Source organism: Eleutherodactylus coqui, chromosome 11 (genome assembly GCF_035609145.1).
Source record: "Eleutherodactylus coqui strain aEleCoq1 chromosome 11, aEleCoq1.hap1, whole genome shotgun sequence".
NCBI lineage: Eukaryota > Metazoa > Chordata > Amphibia > Anura > Eleutherodactylidae > Eleutherodactylus > Eleutherodactylus coqui.
The window spans coordinates 136,574,775-136,599,220 of record NC_089847.1 but is presented as its reverse complement, the minus strand read 5'-3'; the positions used below and the strand labels follow the sequence as shown (position 1 = coordinate 136,599,220).

General features: G+C 52.6%; 1 protein-coding gene across 6 annotated transcripts in view; it reads right to left on the bottom strand.

The window, feature by feature from the left end:
• ANO5 (anoctamin 5) overlaps window positions 1-20,683 on the bottom strand; it is an 83,731-nt gene extending 63,048 nt beyond the window's left edge. For all 6 annotated transcript variants that reach the window (XM_066583602.1, XM_066583603.1, XM_066583606.1 and 3 more), the window contains exon 1: window positions 20,531-20,683. In XM_066583602.1, coding sequence (XP_066439699.1) covers window positions 20,531-20,591 — 61 coding nt within the window. In that variant the 5' untranslated portion in view covers window positions 20,592-20,683. The remainder of the gene's footprint in view (window positions 1-20,530) is intronic.
• Between the last annotated feature and the right edge of the window lie 3,763 nt (window positions 20,684-24,446).

The following is a 24,446-nucleotide window of genomic DNA, read 5'->3' as shown; positions in this document are numbered from 1 at the left end:
AAATCGGCTGAGGATGGGTCATCAATAGAAATAAAAATGCTCGAAGTGCCGGACACCCGCTCTAAGCACGATGGAAACTAGTGATTGTTTCATTGTCATGAGATGCGGAGGAGAAACACTACTGAATGTCCGTTACACTCCGCCACCTCCAGGACCTCGTGTGACGCCATCAGAGAACTAATGACCAGCAAGGAATCAATGGTCTTCATTGTGGGAATAAAAAGTGCTCAGTACAAGCCCCAAGTTCCAATTTATAGGGGTTGCTTCATCTGGACCCGCTGAAGAATCCCCTCCGTCAAGGAGCCAGAGCAGAGCGTGCCCGCCCAAGAAGCGGCAGATCTGGAGGGCGATTCTGAGGAGCTCTCGGCATGTGAGAAGACCCTGATGAAGCCGCTGCAGCAGATGAGGACTTCATTAGGTGAGGTTACCAGATCTCAGGATCTGGACATGCAGAGATCAGCCGATTACCAGGGTGGCTCTTATATTATCTGGGGTACCTGGGATGGAGATCATTTCTTTATAAGGGGCATCCCCATCATTCAGTGATGACATATTGCTAGAATATGCTATCACTTTGTTTGGTGGCGGTGCGACCCCCACAGATCCAGAGAATGAAGGGGCTGCAGCGCTGGTGTGGTACTACATTCCCTTCACGGTTTTTCCTAGTGCTATACAGCGGCACCCCGGCCACCCGCTGTAGTACAACCTCATCCAAAGGAATGGGACTAGTTGCAGTACTCTGCCTAGCCAGGTGGCTGGGAGAGGGGCTGTGCAGGGAGAACAGTGATGGGACTGCGGAAGTATTCAGCATCACAGACCCGGATTGGAGGAGTTCCAGAGGTCAGATCCCCATTCATCATAAAGCGATGACGTATCTTAGCCTGATGTCTTCCCTTTATGGGGTTTTCCAGGACTCTAAACTTGATGCCCTATCCTAGGGATCGTATCCTTATTCTAGGGATAGGTCATAAATTCCAAAGTCCCGGAGAATCCCTTTAACTAATATATTTAAGAAACAGATTATAGTCTGAATGACCCCCCCCCCCCCCCCCCATCGCCTGAATGGTAGCGCAGGTTTCGGCAGCATCATGTGACTAACAAGCGCAGCCGCTGCTAATTGGCGTGATTTTCAAATGACTGCTTGTGTCCACAATATTACAGCAGACGTGCTGCTAATGACCCGAGCGGCCGTGGAGGAGATGGACACGGGCCTCACAGAACAGACCACGTGCTGCTCACACTGCCAGGCACAGTAGTCGGCGACCGACTGCAGAACACAGCGCGGCCTTATATCCCACGGGCGAGAGGTGTGCGACGGAAACAAGGAGAACGCGTGTGAAAGTTGCTGCTCTGCAATTATCTCACCGGAGAACATGAAAAACGAGATTGAAATCTGCCTGACAAGTTCTACACAGTAACCCCGTGAATGCCAGGATATACATCCGAAACTGGGAGCCGGCTCAAACCTGCAGAGTGTTATATAGAGAGCTGCGATGATCTGCAGCCGACTGAAGGGATAGAACATGGGGGCTACAATCACACGGGCCGACAAACCCGACCCAACATTACGCCTGGCAACATGCGCTTCACCTACGGATGCCAGGCATCCTCATTCCAAAACTCCTCATCACTTCGGTGAATTTGCGATCCCCAGGTACGTGTTTCACGCACGTCGGAGGACCGCAAGCGCTTCCCATTGATTTCAATGGGAAACATCACACCGCATTCACGTGCACATCACACGGCATGCAATGTGTTTGACTGTCCCATTGAAAGCAATGGGCATGCGATCTGAGGGACGCAAGAAAACCAAAAAAAAAAAGGATGTGCGGCGATTTATTACCTCGCAGCATCGCTGTGGTGGAAAAAAAAGGCCAAAATCGCTCATGCGTACGACTGCATTCAAAAGAGTGGAGTTCATATTCGCACGGGTTTGTGCGTCTCGCAACGCAGAGAACTTGTGGGAGGTTCCCTCTTGTGTGACTGTAGCCACAGAATCATGCTGGATCATGCAGTCCTCTGCGCTGCTGGCGCCGTTCTCTGCACGCCGTCACTGTAAGGACGGCCTCACACTGGCGAGGAAACCGCGCGATGCGAGAGTGAGTGAAGACGCAGAATTATGAATCCCATGATTTTCAATGGCTTCATTCAAATTTGCGATGTTTTCACTTTTGCGATGTGGAGTCGAAAAAAAAATTTAAAATTCGCTGCCTGCCCATCTTTCTGCGTTTTGCGATGTTTTATCTCCCATGTTTCTCTATGGAACCTCCTTTTTATCGCACAAACTCCTGATTTTCGTGTGATGTGTTTTTAACATTAGAAACTCCTATTGTCTTTCTCGCAAAATTGTGCGAAAACGTACATATCACGCGTATTCACTGGTATTTACGCAATTGACTTTACTGGCCTATTTTAGTCTGTAATAAGGACCAACAGAGGACAGGCTGGGACTGCTTTCACACGCATCCGTAATACGCAGCGTATAATAGACCCGTGCGGAGGAGTCCTAAATCTAACAGATGTCCTTACGGTGAACAATCATCAGGGTCTGGAAAACCGTGTTTGAAATTCCTCATAAATTGCACAAATCGCTTACTAGCCCCCCCCTCAAAGTTCACATCATTCCTATAGAGAACTGGGGCAGGGGGTGTGGATGAGCGTCTGCCCAACGCCTCTAGCGCCACTTATCTCCCAATGGGGATCTGATATATGTGATATAACAGAAACATAAAAGTAATAAAGTACCAATCCTGCCGCAGTACAGAAGAGTGACTCCAGCACACACGGCAGGACTGCTCCCTCCACCCCGCGAGGTTGGCCCAGGTAACACCTTGCTCCGGTAAACAGGACTATAATAGAATGAACTTGTTCCTACAAGTCCCAATCTCTGGCAAACAAGGACCAGGAGGTGTGGGAAGGGCAGCTCTGCTACATATTTGTGCTGGTGCTGGTGCTGCTATTGTGTTTCAGCATCCCAATACACAGTTAAAAAAAACCTCAGGCAAAAGAACAAAAAGACACAAGACAGAAAGTAATAACCAAGTCCACAGTAATCCCATTGTAACCGTGGAGACGGGGGTGATCACACGCGGCAGCTCCTTCCGTCCACAAGAACGGAGCTGTGTTGGGGACGAGCCGCGGATCTCGGCACGACAAATAATTCCGCAACAAATCAGCCGCATGAATATAGCCTTAACCCCTTCCCGTACACGGGTGTCATTATATGGGGTCAGCAGGACACCAGAGTCCGCTCTATACCCGGTGGGTGCCGGCTGTCTCTGCCACAACCAATGGGATCGGCGTTAACACTAGTCATAGTAGTTCACCCTTCCATCACTTCTATGTAATTGCCCTGTCCTAGTCTTCAGCAGGCTGTGTCTCTGCTCTGTCCCCCCTGCAGTCAGTAAGCTCCACAGGTTAACCATTTATAAGCCCAGGTACAGTTCAGTTGGTCTGATCAGGCCGGTGACAGATCAGTGTTGCCGAGCTCCTAGCACTGTGAATGTGTCCAGTGGGCGGTCACCATCGCTGTCAACGGGTGACGCCAAATTTCACTGACAGTGAGCGATGGGTGTAAGGAGAAGACAATCCCAGATCTCGTGTAGTCTGGACCCAGGAGAAATACAAACCACACCAGCCTGTGCGGTATCAAATGATTCCTAATTTATTCTAAGGTGTATGTGGTTTATATACCATAAATGACATCACAGGAAAAGTACATACCTCCAAGATTAATAATAATACATGATAGGCTACAACTAAAATGTTTAACATAAGTTAAACTCAATCGAGCATGGTCTTTAGCGAGTATCTCCCCGCTCGGAAGAAAAGGTTCGGCTGCCGGCGCGGGTGACAGGTGAGTTGCGGCAGCGAGCAGGGGGGAGAGAGATCTCCCCTCCGTTCCTCCCTGCTCTCCCATGCCGCTCCCCGGCTGCTGCCGGCACATCACGCGCTGTACTGCGTATGCACGCTGGCTCGAGGGACGGGAACAATGCGGCAGATCCAGGAGGTGAGTATGTGGGTTTTAGGGCGCCCACCCACTGGATTTTTTTCTCCCTGCGAAATTCGCAGCATTTTTTTTTCTGCAGGGGTCTATGGGACTTGTAATGTTAAAATCGCGATCACGCAAAATCGCAATTTACCACGATTCACGGTAAATTGCGATTTTGCGCGATCGCGATTTTAACATTACAAGTCCCATAGACCCCTGCAGAAAAAAAATGCTGCGAATTTCGCAGGGAAAAAAAATCTCCAGTGGGTGGGCGCCCTTAGGGAGAGCCATGGGGGACTCTGCTGCGATATTCCACTAGCGGAGTCTGCCACGGCTGTGGGCATGAGGCCTAAGGGGTCAGTTTTCCACATTAAATGGTGTTATGATCTTTTGCTCTGATATTGTAATCACTTATATCAATGTTACAATCACAGAGAGAAAGTTTCATCCATCCAACAACTTCTAGGGGAGGATGTTACTGACAATGAGTGAATAGTAGGTGCCCACGGACAGGTTTACTGGAGGTCACCAGGTCTTCTGGCCTGGTGATGTCACCTGTCAGATGCCATGGTGCCAGAGCACCAAAGTGGCAGTCCAGCACAAAAGCCCCAAAACTGTATGAAATAATTAATTTGGTCTGCCCCTTTAAGGTCTCTTACATATAGTGTTACTATCATTTTGTAATATGCTTTTTAACATTCCAAAGTCAGTAAGAATGTGCTGGATTAAAAAAAAAAAAAAACTACAAACCCCAAAATCACCACCAGCCAAAACGTTGGTTATGCAGAGCGTTGTGTACTTCACTATAGACTTTATTTAAAATGTAGTGATCAATAAAATGTGTGCGGAACCCCCCCCCCCCCCCCTAGGGCCACATTCACCCCTTCTGGGCTCCTGTGGAATGTCTGTTGTTCAGCTCTATAAGGAACTAAAAAACGATAGCCCCACAAGCGCCAGATCCGCTACGTGGGGTCTGAAAGGGGCCTGATGGACCTCAATTTCTACATTGGGGTCTGCTGGTTTCCGGCATGCTGCGCTACTTTGGAGCCGCCATCACAGATGTGACCATGATGTGAGGTTGGGACTACATGAAGGTTGGTGGAATCCAACGTCATTAATTCCACAAATATATTTAGAACATTACATGCAGGCAAAAGTATTTCCACTTTCACTTGCTGGAAAGAACCCGGTCCGCTCCTCGCCGCAGAACGCCACTCATTTCTATTTCTGTATGTTTATTGGCAAGGCATTATCTTCCCAGACAGCTGTCTGCACAAGAGCTGCGCTCGGCACAAGGAGGGCCCTAAGATAAGTGCAGGAGACGGCAGTGTGGGGTCCGCGGCACAAGGAGGGCCCTAAGATTAGTGCAAGAGACGGCAGTGTGGGGTCCGTGGCACAAGGAGGGCCCTAAGATTAGTGTAAGAGACGGCAGTGTGGGGTCCGCGGCACAAGGAGGGCCCTAAGATTAGTGCATGAGACGGCAGTGTGGGGTCCGCGGCACAAGGAGGGCCCTAAGATTAGTGCATGAGACGGCAGTGTGGGGTCCGCGGCACAAGGAGGGCCCTAAGATTAGTGCAAGAGACGGCAGTGTGGGGTCCGCGGCACAAGGAGGGCCCTAAGATTAGTGCAAGAGACGGCAGTGTGGGGTCCACGGCACAAGGAGGGCCCTAAGATTAGTGCAAGAGACGGCAGTGTGGGGTCCGCGGCACAAGGAGGGCCCTAAGATTAGTGTAAGAGACGGCAGTGTGGGGTCCGCGGCACAAGGAGGGCCCTAAGATTAGTGCAAGAGACGGCAGTGTGGGGTCCGCGGCACAAGGAGGGCCCTAAGATTAGTGCAAGAGACGGCAGTGTGGGGTCCGCGGCACAAGGAGGGCCCTAAGATTAGTGCAAGAGACGGCAGTGTGGGGTCCGCGGCACAAGGAGGGCCCTAAGATTAGTGCAAGAGACGGCAGTGTGGGGTCCGCGGCACAAGGAGGGCCCTAAGATTAGTGCAAGAGACGGCAGTGTGGGGTCCGCGGCACAAGGAGGGCCCTAAGATTAGTGTAAGAGACGGCAGTGTGGGGTCCGCGGCACAAGGAGGGCCCTAAGATTAGTGCAAGAGACGGCAGTGTGGGGTCCGCGGCACAAGGAGGGCCCTAAGATTAGTGCAAGAGACGGCAGTGTGGGGTCCGCGGCACAAGGAGGGCCCTAAGATTAGTGCAAGAGACGGCAGTGTGGGGTCCGCGGCACAAGGAGGGCCCTAAGATTAGTGCAAGAGACGGCAGTGTGGGGTCCGCGGCACAAGGAGGGCCCTAAGATTAGTGCATGAGACGGCAGTGTGGGGTCCGCGGCACAAGGAGGGCCCTAAGATTAGTGCAAGAGACGGCAGTGTGGGGTCCGCGGCACAAGGAGGGCCCTAAGATTAGTGCAAGAGACGGCAGTGTGGGGTCCACGGCACAAGGAGGGCCCTAAGATTAGTGTAAGAGACAGCAGTGTGGGGTCCGCGGCACAAGGAGGGCCCTAAGATTAGTGTAAGAGACGGCAGTGTGGGGTCCACGGCACAAGGAGGGCCCTAAGATTAGTGCAAGAGACGGCAGTGTGGGGTCCACGGCACAAGGAGGGCCCTAAGATTAGTGCAAGAGACGGCAGTGTGGGGTCCGCGGCACAAGGAGGGCCCTAAGATTAGTGCAAGAGACGGCAGTGTGGGGTCCACGGCACAAGGAGGGCCCTAAGATTAGTGCAAGAGACGGCAGTGTGGGGTCCGCGGCACAAGGAGGGCCCTAAGATTAGTGCAAGAGACGGCAGTGTGGGGTCCGTGGCACAAGGAGGGCCCTAATTAGTGCAAGAGACGGCAGTGTGGGGTCCGCGGCACAAGGAGGGCCCTAAGATTAGTGCAAGAGACGGCAGTGTGGGGTCCGCGGCACAAGGAGGGCCCTAAGATTAGTGTAAGAGACGCCAGTGTGGGGTCCGCGGCACAAGGAGGGCCCTAAGATTAGTGCAAGAGACGGCAGTGTGGGGTCCGCGGCACAAGGAGGGCCCTAAGATTAGTGCAAGAGACGGCAGTGTGGGGTCCGCGGCACAAGGAGGGCCCTAAGATTAGTGCAAGAGACGGCAGTGTGGGGTCCGCGGCACAAGGAGGGCCCTAAGATTAGTGTAAGACGGCAGTGTGGGGTCCGTGGCACAAGGAGGAGCCTAAGAGTAGTGCAAGAGACGGCAGTGTGGGGTCCGCGGCACAAGGAGGGCCCTAAGATTAGTACAAGAGATGGCAGTGTGGGGTCCGCGGCACAAGGAGGGCCCTAAGATTAGTGCAAGAGACGGCAGTGTGGGGTCCGCGGCACAAGGAGGGCCCTAAGATTAGTGCACGAGACGGCAGTGTGGGGTCCGCAGCACAATAACCCCAGGGTCACACAGTCAGGGGCCGTCAGAAGCAGAACACCCCCAAATCTATAAATACAAGCATTACACAGCAAAGGGCGCTCCCTCCGGATGATGATGAGGGCAGAAATATAACGTAACTCTGGACACACGTCTATTCATGCTGACGATATATACGACTTATTATCTTCCCTCTTTTTGTTTTTCCATTCTTGCAGGAAGGAAGTTTGTTAAAACTGTAAAAGGAGCGCCAATCCCAACAGCGAGCGCAGACGGGCCGATTCTGAAATGCGTTACACTTCTGCTTCTCGCTTCCCAGTTTTTGTCCCCCCCGCCCCCAGGTCATAGAAACCTATCACTATGATATTTCATGACCTAAGAAACTATTAAGGATTAATTCCCAATGTCAGAAAGTCCCTGCATCTAGTCCTACTGCTAACAACTAGAAGGGAGCGTCGGCAGGCAGTGGCATCGGGTGCCATTACTGGGGATTCAGGTGCTTTTTCTCTATGCAGATTCTGGCAGCACAATGTGCAGATTGCATCCAGGCCACCAACAACTAACATGTCCACGGCCGTGCCATCCCTGCGTAGCGTGCGTGCGTTTCACTGCTGCACGGTGAATGGAAGCAATGAAAATCAATGGACAGCATACACAGCATATCAATACGCAGCATGCTCTATTTCCCTGCGTATCATATGCAGCCCTTTATAGCCCATGTATGATACGCTGTCCATACGCAATACGATGCGATGCAGGGAAAAAATGGCCACATGTCCTGTCTTTGGGCGTGCTCTCGCATGGCGCATTGTTTTCAATGGGACCGGCGGCGGCATCGCACCACATGCACGAGAGTGTGATACGAGGGCTCCCAATTAAAAGCAATGGGAAGACACCCCACGATCCTCCTGCTTAGCGGAGGATCGCTACTTCCCCCAAGTGATGCAAGGCGGTTTTGATATAAAAACACCTCACAGCCGGGGAGAAATCACATATTGGCGATCGCGATATCAGACTGCGATTCACGGCTCAATGTCGCACTCACCCGTGTGAAGCCTAAGAGGGCAGTGTTATCAGCCATTGGGTTTATACATTATAGCATATCCTGAGAATATGGTTTCAGTAAAAAAAAATGAAACTTTGCAAAAGCTCTTGGTCAGGCCTTCTGCACACGGGCGGATATTTGCCACGGAATCCACAGCGGGCGTCTGAACCGTGGATCCACAGCAAATACCGCCCATAGCATGCTATGGGAAATCGATTCTTCCTGCACACTTGTAAAAATCATTTGCGGTTTCCTCAGGCGTAGGAAAAAAAAATTCACAGTATGCTCAATTTTTGCACGGATTCTGCGCAGACAGCTTCCATTGAAGTCAATGGAAGCCGCCCGATCCAGGGCCCTTCGGCAATGGACATTACAGAAAGGTTGCAGGGTTCTTTTTTGAACCTGTACCTCGCATGTCCGACGGCGAACTATGCGGACCAGCCGCAGTACAGATGAAAATGAAAGTAACCAGGTACGCACGGACGCCACTGCTCCCAGGGCCGAATTCCACATGTGCAGGAGGCCCTAAAATGATCCTACTGGCACGGTGGCCACAAGACTACAGACTGCTCTGTTCTTGTAGTAAAAGCGATGGAAACCCTGCTGGAGAAGTAAAACGCACCGGTGAACATAGCCTTACACATGGCCGACCAACGCCAGAAACTCGCGCAAATCTCATGCAAATATAAACCCCATTGAAATCAATGGGAAACACTCCCAATCCTCCATCGCGCGTGAAACTCGCTCAAGAGGATCAGAACTTTACAAATGCGTTTTTACCTGAAAAACACCTCGCATCCACGGGTAAATCGCACGTTCACGAGCGCGATATTGGACAGAGTTTCACGGCCCGAAAACGCGCTCGCCCGTGTATAGGAAGCCTAACAGGTTCAGCTTACACAGGGTTTGTTTGTAGGTCTGCACAGGAGCTGCATGCACTAAACGGTAGATTCCTGATCTATGTGCACAGCTTTATCTTAAGGGGTTACAAGATGATGCGTCCAGCAGTAATGATGCCATCCTGTGCCTCCTGCTCCACAGACGGTCTCCATGCCTGGTCTGCCCACATTACAGCCACATCACCCCATGCATCCAAGTACCTACAACCACCAACACCCACAGAAGACAGCAGTAGTAGTGCGGTTTCACAAACTCATTTCCTTATGCCTCTTGTACATTAGGCCTCAGACCTAACTGGCTTCCGTTATTTCCGGCAGACATAGGTGTTGTCTAGTTTCCACGGTAACCTGAACTGCTGTACATTTCCTTCCAGCAGTGCAGGGGTTAATCCCTGCAGTGTTCCAGTTCAGCTGCAAAGCATCAGCCATCAGCTTCCTATTTAGCTGCGCTGGGAGGTCAGTCTCACTGCCTGAGTGCTGGTGTACCTTGCTGCAGGTATCCTGGCTGCTTCCTATTTCCACGTGCTTGTACTTCTCCCGTGGTCCCTCGTACCTTCCTGGCTTGTCTTGTATTCAGCTCTGTGGTCTCTTCTGTTTAGTTTTCAGTTCAGCTTTCCTCTGCAGTGTCAGGGATAGACCGGTCCCAGGTGAAGGACGCGGGGCCGTTCTTATCAGAGTGATTGCCCTGCTTCTAGGCAGCGCTTTTCCCTAACCCCGTTTCAGTTTAGGGTGAGACCCCCATAGCCTATCAGAGGACATCAGTCTTTACCTCTACTAGGTATTCCTTGTACCTCTCCTGCTCATGGATCAGATGGACTGGCAGCATCGCGCTCCAACACCTCCATCCACTGGGAGCAGCTGCTAACCTCACGGTCCAAGATCACTGGTAAGTTGGCACAGTGGGTCCATACCCGCCAGCTGTAATGTTGTATAACCCCTACCTGCAGAAATCAATAAGTGGTGCCTTGGGTTAAGAATTTAATTCGTTCCCTGATGAAGCTCTTAACCCAAAACACTCGTAAGTCAAATCAATTTTCCCCATTAAAATGGACTGATCCGCCATTAATCCGTTCCAGTTCATTACAATGGGGAGAATTGTACACTACGTGTAAAACAAAAAAACACATCAATACTCAACTACCGCTGGCGTTCCGGTCCATACGTGGGTCTCCGTCGCTGCAGCCTGCCGCATCCCTTCTTCATGCCGACAGCATTTCTTCCTGGAAGTGGGGCTTGAATACCCCCGCCTCAGCAAGCTAATGCTCTGATTGGTTAATCCAGTGCCGCGTCAGCCAATGAAAGCCAGCGCTGGGTTAACCAATCACAGCCATTCAATGGCATTGCGAGGCCCGGAATACCGGCAGTAGGTGAGTATTAGACACCCCCGAGCCAGCTTGCGAGCTTCTTGACTTGCGAGCAGTCTCATAACCGGTTTTTTTCTCCCTCCTCTTAAATCAGAGCAAAAATTTGGGAGAGCCTGCTAACAAGTCAAGAAGCTCGCAAGCCGAGTCACTCGTAAACCAAGGTACCACTGTGTTTAAAATCTCCCACACTGCATCTAGACTGAGGCCGAGAGGTCCAGTGGGCGGGCCGGACTGATTCAGAAGCCCGCCCCTTTCTGCCTCTACAGATGTTGTATGCTACATCATCTGCGGGACAAATGACATCCTGCGTATCCACCGTGAGAGCAGACTGGCGCATGCACAGATGAGTGTGCAAAATCTGCCCCCAGATGGGTCTAACGAGCGGCACCTTTGCACAGCGCTGGCTCAAGACTTCAGTTGTCCTGTAGCCTAAAACATCCATCCAATAGAGGCGGCAAGGGGAAGCTCTTCAATGGCTGCAATGATCATTGCAACACCCTTCTCTGCAAATAAGACCTGCCCCGGTGCCACCAATGATCCGCAGGCGTCCCCAACAAATACTAAGGGGCGCTGCAGCCTCGAAGTGTGCCTATTCATGCTAGTTGAATCCCCTCATGCCTTGTGCTGCCCTTATAAAGGTGGCGCCTGCAGCCATTCCTTCACTGATTGATCATATAATACTGCATGTATGCCGGCTAGGAGAGCGGGAGACGACCTACAGGCACTGACAAAGGCTCAAAGTTATATATATATTTAATAAAAAGGCAGCTCTGCGCCACCGACCATGACCACCTCAACTTAAAGCAATATAAGCTCTAGTTATGGCGACGGACTCCACCCTGACCCAAAATTACAGGAGTAGAATGCCATGCAGACCTTCAATTATAGTGCAAAGCCTATAGCCTCAACTACAAAAGCAGGGAGGGGGCCGACATGCAGGGCGACCACCGACTGTCATATACCCACAAGCCTAAAATAGAGACAGCGGTATGTGGATGTCAGAGAGACAGACCTACAACATACGCATGAGAGCAGAGAACAGAAGAACTCCAAAAGGACCATGGAACAACCCCATCAGTGCCTTGCTTAATCTCTTCTCGTCCCTATGATAACTCCTCCTGTACTGTGCTTGTACCAAGCAGTGATGGCATAGTGGACACTAATAAAAGAATCACCATGTACATGCCGTCCGCAGTACCCGTTAACAAGTCACCCATTAGAGACCATCTGCATGGGTGGAATCTTCCACATTCTGTACCGCAAGTCACGGTAAATTCAGCACCAAATTCAGCATCGCCCCGTTTCAATTTTGCTGCGGAATGAAAATTGCTTAAATCAGTTTGGAATTCCGCCCCGAAATCCGCAGTTGGCCCTCAAGATTTTGATGTGGAATTCTGCAACTGTAAACTTGTGGTGTCGCCCCCAAGCAGACTATGAAGCCGTGGTTTTCGATGCTTTCCCTGATGCGATGTTGAGAGAACAAAAAATAAAAATCGCAGCGTTCTCTCTTTCTGCAACTATTATTTCTTTAATCTCCCAAGCCTCCTTTTTATCGCATTGCAAACTTGTGCTGCGATGTGATTTTAACATTAGAATGTCCTATTAATTTCATCAAAAAAAAAATTGCAACAAACTTGCGAGCGTTGGCAAGGATTTTGCAAGAAAAAGCAGCGCTGACGAATAAAAATCGCCAGAAGAAATGACGCGATTTTGCCATAATTTTCTCGATCAGCCGTGTGAAGCCAGCCTCGGAGCTAATCTACAGCTGGGGATTGGCTGCTCATTCTGTCCTGCAGCACATCCACCGTATGTGAACGTGGCCCAATTCTGCATTACACTACACAATAAAACCCGGCTGATACGACCGCGGGACATGTAGGGCTCAGCGCTGTGGAGCCGGCGGTGAGCAGGCCTGTTGCCGCAAAATCAATGGAATACTCTTCTCACCCACGCTGCCAAGTGCGATATCAGGCCGGGTTTCGCGCCCGTGTGTAGGTGGCTTAAGAGTATATTCACATGGCAGATTTGTTGCATACATTTCTGCCACATTCCACTCCTGTGAATCGGGTTTGTGGGAATCTGCATGTCTGCCATCAAGGAGAACTCAAACCGCATCGGTCTGCAACAAATCTGCTGGGTGTGAATACAGCGTCATGTAGAGGAAGGCTGAGCGCTCCATAGACTGCTGACAATTAGATGGAAGTAGTAGTAATTAATTTACAGAGGAAAGTACCTGACTATTAACTACAGAGGCAAACCAGAACTAGTGGGGCCTCCTGTATATGAGACAGACAGTCCTGTGCATCGCCCCTTTAAGAAGTGACACAATAGTATCTAATGTGAATGACAGCAGGAACCAATGCCGAAGCTACAACCAACGTCACATTAGGAAGTTCAATGAAACTTTATGCAACATTTCTCCCAAGAATAAAGCTTCCTCCACCACAAACCACAGGATGTACCAAACCTCAGAGCAGAAATCTGGAAGCCTCCAACCCTGTCCGTACCCAGTGTAAAGCTGGCAGAACTCCCCAGTAGGCAGAAGCTCTTCAGCTATCCGCTCTCCATCAGCTATACCCACAACCAGAAAGGCTGGGTCCAAGGAATAACACTGCAGCAGCCATCGGCTGCGGCCCCACGGAACGTTCACCAAGAGACTGAGATGAAGTCACTCCTGCTACCCCGTGGATGGACGGCCACCAGGAGTCGGGTGACCACTGCAGAGAATCAAAGGCTGCAGCGACACCATCTAAACTTTTGGCATCAGCATTCACGTCCTGGGCGCCATGATGCCAGGAGTTTGCTGAGGCCTCTGATTGGCTGCAGCAGTCACATGACTTTGGTGGCAGCAGACGTAGACAGAGCAGCGGCAGCCAGTTAGCAGTGTCCCAGGGGACTGAAAACAGGTGAGCATGCTTAATTTTTCATTTTAACACATGCCCAGTCCCCCCCGCCAAAAATTTTTTTATTATCATACAACCCCTTTAAATCACTTGTGCGCTGCAGCTTGCTGGAGCTTTCAGCCTCATCTCGTGCTTCATGGGACCCTTAAAGGGCTGTTACACTTCTAGCTGTTGTGCTGCAGGACGTGGACAGCTCCATACATTGCACAATGGCCCTGGTAGGTACTGGAGGTTGAGTCTGTTTATTTCAAGTTGCAGTACCAACCCCGGCCACTGCACAATGTACAGAGCTGTCTGCTTCCTGCAGCACAACAGCTAAGAGTTGTCCAAATCATTGGCAAAAGAATATCTATGGCAAATGCTCTAAAATATCTCAAAAAAAGACAAAAAAACACTACTCGGCTCTTCCCTCAACCCAGCACAGACCCTTCAGCTGTTCCCTCTCGTCTTTAATTACAAGTTGCCAACATGTGACCACAGCAGTCAACCATGGACCTAGAAATCCTATACCATACTGTATCCCCCCTCAGTGATGCCAGCAAGTCACATGATGGCTGAGGCCACCGATTGGCTGCAGCAGTATAGCAAGTCACTGCTTGTAGACACTGACTAGCGAGAGGTTGCCAGAGTGTCCGTACTAGATTTTGCCCAGGAGTTGAACAATCTCGTTAATAAGGAACGTTAACGAGCATTTTACCCCTGGGGGGGGGGGGGGGGAGGTCATGCTCCTTAATAACATCTAAGAACCAGCAATGATGTATTAACGGCATCCTATGGGGGATCTACAGGTGCTGGGAGCTGTAGTGCTGGTGTCCCTGTTCTCACCCACAGCAGCTGCCAGAATGTTGTGACATCACTTTCCAGCGCTGCGAGGCACATTTTCCTGCAGATGACTCAGAGGACAAGCGGCTGCAGCGGCGGGAACCCTCACCGTCTCCTATTAGTAATGCCCAGCGGGACGACACCAGGCCATTGTCTGCACAGTAAATCAGAATGGATGCCACACTTTCAATGTACTTGTGTCACTTTATCTGGAAGGTCGGATTCAAACATGGAAGGTTAAATAAAGGCTTTGAAACACCAAAAAAATACACCCCAAATCATAAAAAATACAATTAATCAGGCACGCTCTGTACCCCCAGGACAGTCACATCCAAGCTGCTGGCATCACCCAAAGGGCCAGCCATATACGATGTACCAGACTTACCCTATGACCCTGCACGCCACAGAAATGATCCCGCCCCCGCTCGATGACATCAGCGACCGGGAGGCTTACATCACAGTAATGGTCAAACCCCCTGGAATAGTATCGATGACTCATAGGATTTCCATCCACGGCTCACATGAGCCCAATCTCACTTGTACCCTGACTTGGATGCCCAGCACATTCTGGGTGCCAGCGCCTGATGTCACATATGCGCCTTCACACTTGCGATCGCAATATCGCTGCGTAAAATATCAATAGGTCTTTCTAATGTTAAAAAAGCATCGCACAAAAATCCCAAGTGTGACGGCGCCCTATAGCTGAGCTAACAACGTACAGGAGGTGTAGCAGAGCTGAGTTGTCATTTGGCACTATAGAAACGTTTCATGCAAAGTGAGCCCTCGTTAGCCCCGCACAGCGCAGTCATGTGACACCGTTATGGACGTCGTTAGGGGCTAATATATACCATTCCATCAGTCCTATGTAAGTACAGGTACCTTTACGGGGCGATTATCGCCCAAATTATTGCCGGAAATAGCAGTTTTCGACAATAGTCTCCACATGTACATGTGGACACCGGCAGGGCACTGACGAGAGATCTCTCACTTGTCGGAGTCTATTTGTTTTACGCAGGACTAAAACGGGAGCGACTGTCGGGCCGTGTGACCCGGAGGGGCTCAGTCTGTGACCTCCTGTGTCCAGTGAATGGAGGCGCTCTCCGGCCCCTCCACCTCTAGTCACGGAGATCCTGTGTAGTCGCTGGCTGTCGGGCCGTGTGACCCGGAGGGGCTCAGTCCGTGACCTCCTGTGTCCAGTGAATGGAGGCGCTCTCCGGCCCCTCCACCTCTAGTCACGGAGATCCTGTGTAGTCGCTGGGGCGTCTGTCAGGCCGTGTGACCCGGAGGGGCTCAGTCCGTGACCTCCTGTGTCCAGTGAATGGAGGCGCTCTCCGGCCCCTCCACCTCTAGTCACGGAGATCCTGTGTAGTCGCTGGCTGTCGGGCCGTGTGACCCGGAGGGGCTCAGTCTGTGGCCTCCTGTGTCCAGTGAATGGAGGCGCTCTCCGGCCCCTCCACCTCTAGTCACGGAGATCCTGTGTAGTCGCTGGCTGTCGGGCCCATGTGACCCGGAGGGGCTCAGTCCGTGACCTCCTGTGTCCAGTGAATGGAGGCGCTCTCCGGCCCCTCCACCTCTAGTCACGGAGATCCTGTGTAGTCGCTGGGGCGGCTGTCGGGCCGTGTGACCCGGAGGGGCTCAGTCCGTGACCTCCTGTGTCCAGTGAATGGAGGCGCTCTCCGGCCCCTCCACCTCTAGTCACGGAGATCCTGTGTAGTCGCTGGGGCGTCTGTCAGGCCGTGTGACCCGGAGGGGCTCAGTTCGTGACCTCCTGTGTCCAGTGAATGGAGGTGCTCTCCGGCCCCTCCACCTCTAGTCACGGAGATCCTGTGTAGTCGCTGGCTGTCGGGCCGTGTGACCCGGAGGGGCTTAGTCTGTGACCTCCTGTGTCCAGTGAATGGAGGCGCTCTCCGGCCCCTCCACCTCTAGTCACGGAGATCCTGTGTAGTCGCTGGCTGTCGGGCCGTGTGACCCGGAGGGGCTCAGTCCGTGACCTCCTGTGTCCAGTGAATGGAGGCGCTCTCCGGCCCCTCCACCTCTAGTCACGGAGATCCTGTGTAGTCGCTGGGGCGGCTGTCGGGCCGTGTGACCCGGAGGGGCTCAGTCTGTGACCTCCTGTGTCCAGTGAATGGAGGCGCTCTCCGGCCCCTCCACCTCTAGTCACGGAGATCCTGTGTAGTCGCTGGCTGTCGGGCCGTGTGACCCGGAGGGGCTCAGTCTGTGACCTCCTGTGTCCAGTGAATGGAGGCGCTCTCCGGCCCCTCCACCTCTAGTCACGGAGATCCTGTGTAGTCGCTGGCTGTCGGGCCGTGTGACCCGGAGGGGCTCAGTCTGTGACCTCCTGTGTCCAGTGAATGGAGGCGCTCTCCGGCCCCTCCACCTCTAGTCACGGAGATCCTGTGTAGTCGCTGGGGCGTCTGTCAGGCCGTGTGACCCGGAGGGGCTCAGTTCGTGACCTCCTGTGTCCAGTGAATGGAGGCGCTCTCCGGCCCCTCCACCTCTAGTCACGGAGATCCTGTGTAGTCGCTGGCTGTCGGGCCGTGTGACCCGGAGGGGCTCAGTCTGTGACCTCCTGTGTCCAGTGAATGGAGGCGCTCTCCGGCCCCTCCACCTCTAGTCACGGAGATCCTGTGTAGTCGCTGGCTGTCGGGCCGTGTGACCCGGAGGGGCTCAGTCTGTGACCTCCTGTGTCCAGTGAATGGAGGCGCTCTCCGGCCCCTCCACCTCTAGTCACGGAGATCCTGTGTAGTCGCTGGCTGTCGGCCCATGTGACCCGGAGGGGCTCAGTCCGTGACCTCCTGTGTCCAGTGAATGGAGGCGCTCTCCGGCCCCTCCACCTCTAGTCACGGAGATCCTGTGTAGGCGCTGGGGCGGCTGTCGGGCCGTGTGACCCGGAGGCGCTCAGTCCGTGACCTCCTGTGTCCAGTGAATGGAGGCGCTCTCCGGCCCCTCCACCTAGTCACGGAGATCCTGTGTAGTCGCTGGCTGTCGGGCCGTGTGACCCGGAGGGGCTCAGTCTGTGACCTCCTGTGTCCAGTGAATGGAGGCGCTCTCCGGGCCCCTCCACCTCTAGTTACGGAGATCCTGTGTAGTCGCTGGCTGTCGGGCCGTGTGACCCGGAGGGGCTCAGTCCGTGACCTCCTGTGTCCGGTGAATGGAGGCGCTCTCCGGCCCCTCCACCTAGTCACGGAGCTCCTGTGTAGTCGCTGGGGTGGCTGTCGGGCCGTGTGACCCGGAGGGGCTCAGTCCGTGACCTCCTGTGTCCAGTGAATGGAGGCGCTCTCCGGCCCCTCCACCTCTAGTCACGGAGATCCCGTGTAGTCGCTGGCTGTCGGGCCGTGTGACCCGGAGGGGCTCAGTCCGTGGCCTCCTGTGTCCAGTGAATGGAGGCGCTCTCCGGCCCCTCCACCTCTAGTCACGGAGATCCTGTGTAGTCGCTGGCTGTCGGATGCTGATGTGCCACCGGTCGTCCCGCGTGAAGGCGCCTGATGATAGAAAGCGATTCTACAAGTGTCTTCTGTCAGCAGCGCCCCCTTCATGATTGGAGCGCTTCGTAGTGGTCGGTGACAGTGGGGAACCCCTGCAGCGGCTCTCCTGCCGTCTGCAGAAGCCGGTCCTCTGGGTTTGGCGCTGTATCATGCGGGGAGCCCCGCTCCCTCCACTCATATCATCCCCTACAGATCTCCTCCTCGGGCCGCTCTCGCACACAATGCTTATTACAGCGTTTACTGCGGCATTTCAGCCGCAGCGCTGACGCTATAAACCGTCTCCATTGATTTCAATGGGCCCTGGCTGACCGGTCTTTGAACGCGGCGTTTCTAACGCAGTAATTTTCAAACACGGTACGCCTTATTATAGCGCGTTTAACAATATCAGAGAGAGCTGCCATCTCTGACTCTTGTCCCGACCCTAATATACAGGGGGATACGGGACCCTGAAGTGGCAATGACTGAAGATAGCCAAATCTGCAAGCACGCCCCACCTGTCGCTGAATACTTCAGCACAGGGATATACAGACTGTATTACATGAGGTCCCGTATATATAGGGGTATATAGGCTGTATTACATGAGGTATTGTATGAGGTACAGTGTATATACACTGTATTACCTGAGGTATTATATGAGATGGGGTATATAGACTATATTATATGAAGTACGGTATATACAGGGGTCTATAGACTATAACATGAGGTAGGATATGAGGTGCACTATATAGACTGTATTACATGAGGTACGGTACATACACTGTATTACATGAAATATTATGAGTTCCGGTATACATAGACTATTACATGAGGTATATTTGGTATGGTGTATATATAAGTGTATTACTATATTATTATTACATGTGGCATTGTGTGTGTATATATAGGGGTATATATACTATTACATGAGGTGCTGTGTGTGTGTGTGTGTGTGTGTATATAATATGAGTTCTGGTATATAGACTATTACATGAGGTCCGGTATATATAGGGGTATATACACTGTATTACATGAGGTATTACATGAGGTCCGGTATATATAGGGGTATATACATTGTATTACATGAGGTCCGGTATATATAGGGGTCTTCAGACTGTTTTACATGAGGTGCGGTGTGTGTGTATGTATATATATATATATATATATATATATATATATATATATATATATATATATATATATATAAAATATGGGTATATACATTCTATTACATTAGGTATTATGAGGTCCGGTATATATAGGGGTATATAGACTGTATTACATGAGGTCTGGTGTATATATAGGGGTATATAGGCTGTATTATATGAGGTCCGGTATATATAGACCATTACATGAGGTACGGTGTACATATGGGGGTTATTTAAGCTGTATTACGTGTGTGTGTGTGTATATATATATATATATATATATATATATATGGCATTATATGAGTTCTGGTATATATGAGGTACAGTGTATATATGGGGGTATATAGACTGTATTACATGAGGTATTATATGAGGTACGGTGTATACACCGCATTATTACATGAGGTAGGATATGAGATGCAGTATATAGACTGTATTACATGAGGTATTGTGTGTGTATATATATATATATATATATATATATATATATATATATATATATATATATATATGCACTGTATTATGAGGTACAGTATATATAAACTATTACATGAGGTACAGTGTATATGTGGGGGTATATACACTGTATTACATGAGGTATTATGAGGTACGGTGTATATATGGGGGTATATACATTATTACATGAGGCATTGTGTGTGTGTGTATATATATATATATATATATATATATATATATAGGGGTATGTACACTATTACATGAGGCATTGTGTGTATATATATATATATATATATATATATATATATATATATATATATAGGGGTATGTACACTATTACATGAAGTACAGTGTGTGTGTGTATATATATATATAGGGGTATATAGACTGTATTACATGAGGCATTGTGTGTGTGTGTGTGTGTGTGTGTGTGTGTGTGTGTGTGTGTGTGTGTGTGTGTGTATGTATATATATATATATATATATATGGGTATACACACTGTATTACATGGGGTATTATATGAGGTACGGTGTATATATGGGGGTATATACATTATTACATGAGGCATTGTGTGTGTGTGTATATATATATATATATATATATAGGGGTGTGTACACTATTACATGAGGTACAGTGTGTGTGTGTGTGTGTATATATATATATATATATATATATATATATATATATATATAGGGGTATATAGACTGTATTACATGAGGCATTGTGTGTGTGTGTGTGTATGTATATATATATATGGGTATACACACTGTATTACATGGGGTATTATATGAGGTACGGTGTATACACCGCATTATTACATGAGGCATTGTGTATGTGTGTGTGTATATTATATATATATATATATATATGGGTATATACACTGTATTACATGGGGTATGGTATGAGGTCCGGTATATACACCGCATTATTACATGAGGTACAGTGTGTATATATAGGGGTATATAGACTGTATTACATGAGGTATTATATGAGGCATTGTGGCTCCTTGTATGGACACATGCGGGGATCCCCAGCGCGGACACCCTCCTGTCCCCCGGCCCCCCAGCCTCTCCCCGCCGCACTCACCGTCCGCGGCCCCGGACATCTCTATGAGGGTCTCCTCCTCCTTCTTCCCGGAGCGGCTCATGGTTCCCGGGACTAGAGGGCAGCGACAGAGGCCGGGAGCCGCCAACAGCACGGGGACAGCGAGCGGCGGATATAAGCCTGAGCCACACGGCGCCTACCTCCGCCCGCAGCCGCGGCTCCTCCTCCGCCCCCGCCCCGTATATACTGTACATGGGAGGCGGGCGGCCTGCTGGGGCTTGTAGTCCGCGGAACCCTCCAGAATGTCCCATCAGGTAACATCTCTGTGAGAGGAAGGCAGCCGTAACCCATAGCAACCCCTCAGCCTGCGTCCGGGAACCGTAGCCCATAGCAACCCCTCAGCCTGCGGCCAGGAGCCGTAACCCATAGCAACCCCTCAGCCTGCAGCCAGGAGCCGTAGCCCATAGCAACCCCTGAGCCTGCGGCCAGGAGCCGTAACCCATAGCAACCCCTCAGCCTGCGGCCAGGAGCCGTAGCCCATAGCAACCCCTCAGCCTGCGGCCAAGAGCCGTAGCCCATAGCAACCCCTCAGCCTGCGGCCAAGAGCCGTAGCCCATAGCAACCCCTCAGCCTGCGGCCAAGAGCCGTAGCCCATAGCAACCCCTCAGCCTGCGGCCAGGAGCCGTAGCCCATAGCAACCCCTCAGCCTGCGGCCAGGAGCCGTAGCCCATAGCGACCCCTCAGCCTGCGGCCAAGAGCCGTAGCCCATAGCGACCCCTCAGCCTGCGGCCAGGAGCCGTAGCCCATAGCAACCCCTCAGCCTGCGGCCGGGAGCCGTAGCCCATAGCAACCCCTCAGCCTGCGTCCGGGAGCCGTAGCCCATAGCAACCCCTCAGCCTGCGGCCGGGAGCTGTAGCCCATAGCAACCCCTCAGCCTGCGGCCAGGAGCCGTAGCCTATGGCAACCCTTCAGCCTGCGGCCAGGAGCCGTGGCCCATGGCAACCCTTCAGCCTGCGGCCAGGAGCCGTAGCCCATGGCAACCCTTCAGCCTGCGGCCAGGAGCCGTGGCCCATGGCAACCCCTCAGCCTGCGGCCAGGAGCCGTGGCCCATGGCAACCCCTCAGCCTGCGGCCAGGAGCCGTGGCCCATGGCAACCTCTCAGCCTGCGGCCAGGAGCCGTAGCCCATGGCAACCTCTCAGCCTGCGGCCAGGATCCGTAGCCCATGGCAACCTCTCAGCCTGCGGCCAGGATCCGTAGCCCATGGCAACCTCTCAGCCTGCGGCCAGGATCCGTAGCCCATGGCAACCTCTCAGCCTGCGGCCAGGAGCCGTAGCCCATGGCAACCCCTCAGCCTGCGGCCAGGAGCCGTAGCCCATGGCAACCCCTCAGCCTGCGGCCAGGATCCGTAGCCCATGGCAACCTCTCAGCCTGTGGCCAGGATCCGTAGCCCATGGCAACCTCTCAGCCTGTGGCCAGGATCCGTAGCCCATGGCAACCTCTCAGCCTGTGGCCAGGATCTGTAGCCCATGGCAACCTCTCAGCCTGTGGCCCACCCACCGCTCCCTGCAGACGTTAGGTAAACCGGCGCTTTTACTATTTCTCAAAGTTTCCTACTATTAAATAAAAAAAAAAAACATTAAAGTTTATGAAAAGGAAAACTGTTGCCTATAGCAGCCGCTCGGCCCCCGCGTCAGGTCTTCTAGCGGCCGCTCGGCCCCCGCGTCAGGTCTTCTAGCGGCCGCTCGGCCCCCGCGTCAGGTCTTCTAGCGGCCGCTCGGCCCCTGCGTCAGGTCTTCTAGCGGCCGCTCGGCCCCTGCGTCAGGTCTTCTAGCGGCCGCTCGGCCCCTGCGTCAGGTCTTCTAGCGGCCGCTCGGCCCCTGCGTCAGGTCTTCTAGCGGCCGCTCGGCCCCCGCGTCAGGTCTTCTAGCGGCCGCTCGGCCCCCGCGTCAGGTCTTCTAGCGGCCGTTTGGCCCCCGCGTCAGGTCTTCTAGCGGCCGCTCGGCCCCCGCGTCAGGTCTTCTAGCGGCCGCTCGGCCCCCGCGTCAGGTCTTCTAGCGGCCGCTCGGCCCCCGCGTCAGGTCTTCTAGCGGCCGCTCGGCCCCCGCGTCAGGTCTTCTAGCGGCCGCTCGGCCCCCGCGTCAGGTCTTCTAGCGGCCGCTCGGCCCCCGCGTCAGGTCTTCTAGCGGCCGCTCGGCCCCCGCGTCAGGTCTTCTAGCGGCCGCTCGGCCCCCGCGTCAGGTCTTCTAGCGGCCGCTCGGCCCCCGCGTCAGGTCTTCTAGCGGCCGCTCGGCCCCCGCGTCAGGTCTTCTAGCGGCCGCTCGGCCCCCGCGTCAGGTCTTCTAGCGGCCGCTCGGCCCCCGCGTCAGGTCTTCTAGCGGCCGCTCGGCCCCCGCGTCAGGTCTTCTAGCGGCCGCTCGACCCCCGCGTCAGGTCTTCTAGCGGCCGCTCGGCCCCCGCGTCAGGTCTTCTAGCGGCCGCTCGGCCCCCGCGTCAGGTCTTCTAGTGGCCGCTCGGCCCCCGCGTCAGGTCTTCTAGCGGCCGCTCGGCCCCCGCGTCAGGTCTTCTAGGTTGCTGGGAAAAATGCTGCTAAAGGCAACAAGACGGCTCTCTTGGGTCTCCCTCGCTCGGGCGTGATCCGCAGTGCTGAGTCCCCATAGACCTGCGTCGGGGTATGCAGACCCGCGTTCTTCACACAGCAGCTTGTACTGCATTGGTCCGTATGACTTACTAAAATCTCCTTCACGCCCTGCGATTTCTGTGCTGTGATCTCTGCGTATTTACACTTGAAAAAATGGCACAATGTGCTGTGAAAGCGCGTCTGTCCGTAAATACACTGCATATTACATGGCCGTAAGACGCAACGCCCGTGAGAGTCTTTATAGTCAGGTGAGCGCAATAATGGCCTGAGGAGCTCCCAATGGAGATTGTATATACTACAGTGGGCTTGGATACAGCGGCTCAGCTCTAAACAATGCAGTCACCATAAACCAGCCGCCCGCTGTACAGTGTTAGTAGTTACCGTGCAGTTACCTCCAGTGATAGTGATTACAGTTCAGTCACGTTCGGCAACCACAGCTGACAGTTTCCTGGGACTGGCGATGTCAGCTTCAGTGTTTTGGGGTTCAGATCGCCATGGAGACTCCATGCAGCCACAACTTGCACATCCCTATCCTGCTGCTACCCCTCTTAGTGGCCCCGATGATGATCCGTTCAGTCGCGGCCGGCTTTCGGTCCCTCGATGGATCATCGCTCTCCATCCTTGTCCGGCTCTGGTCCATAAAGTATAGTGCAGTAGTTGGCCATTGCTTTCTCCACCCCTCCCCATGTATCCGGGCTTGGGACCGGCGTGGAGCCCGATACACAGCTGGGTTCCAATAGTAATAGTGGGCTGAATAATAATAGTGGCCCCCATAACAATAGCGCCACCTCTCAGTGGCCCCAATAGTAACAGTGTCCCTCTTAGTGGCCCCAGTAGTAATGATGCCCTATCTTAGTGCCCTCCTCACCCCTGAATTGCCAGCTGGACAGCATCCACGTCAGTAAGTACTTTACCCACTTGGGAAGCTTCAATCTGACCACCGCAGATGCTGTAAGCGGGGCCCCTGACTCCTCCCCACCCCCACCCCCCGCGGCTGTGTAAAAAGTGTTGGCAGCTGTATTTGAATACAGCGAGTTCCTTACTTCGGGGGCGTCCTCTGGCCCGCGGGCCTCCTCACGTATCCAAGTCCACTTAGAGGGCCACGCGCTGCGTCTTCACAGCTTTATTTCTATATATCATATCAATAAAAAATGTATATACTGTACAATGCATTTCAGGGGTCTGAAGCGTCTGGGACCCTCTAGAGAGACCAGCGGCTCTATACACACCCACAAGGCGGGCCAATGGGAGGGGGTTGCGCCAAAGCGCTCCAATACCTCCACTGATGGTGGATGCCTCTGTCCACGATGGGGAGAAGG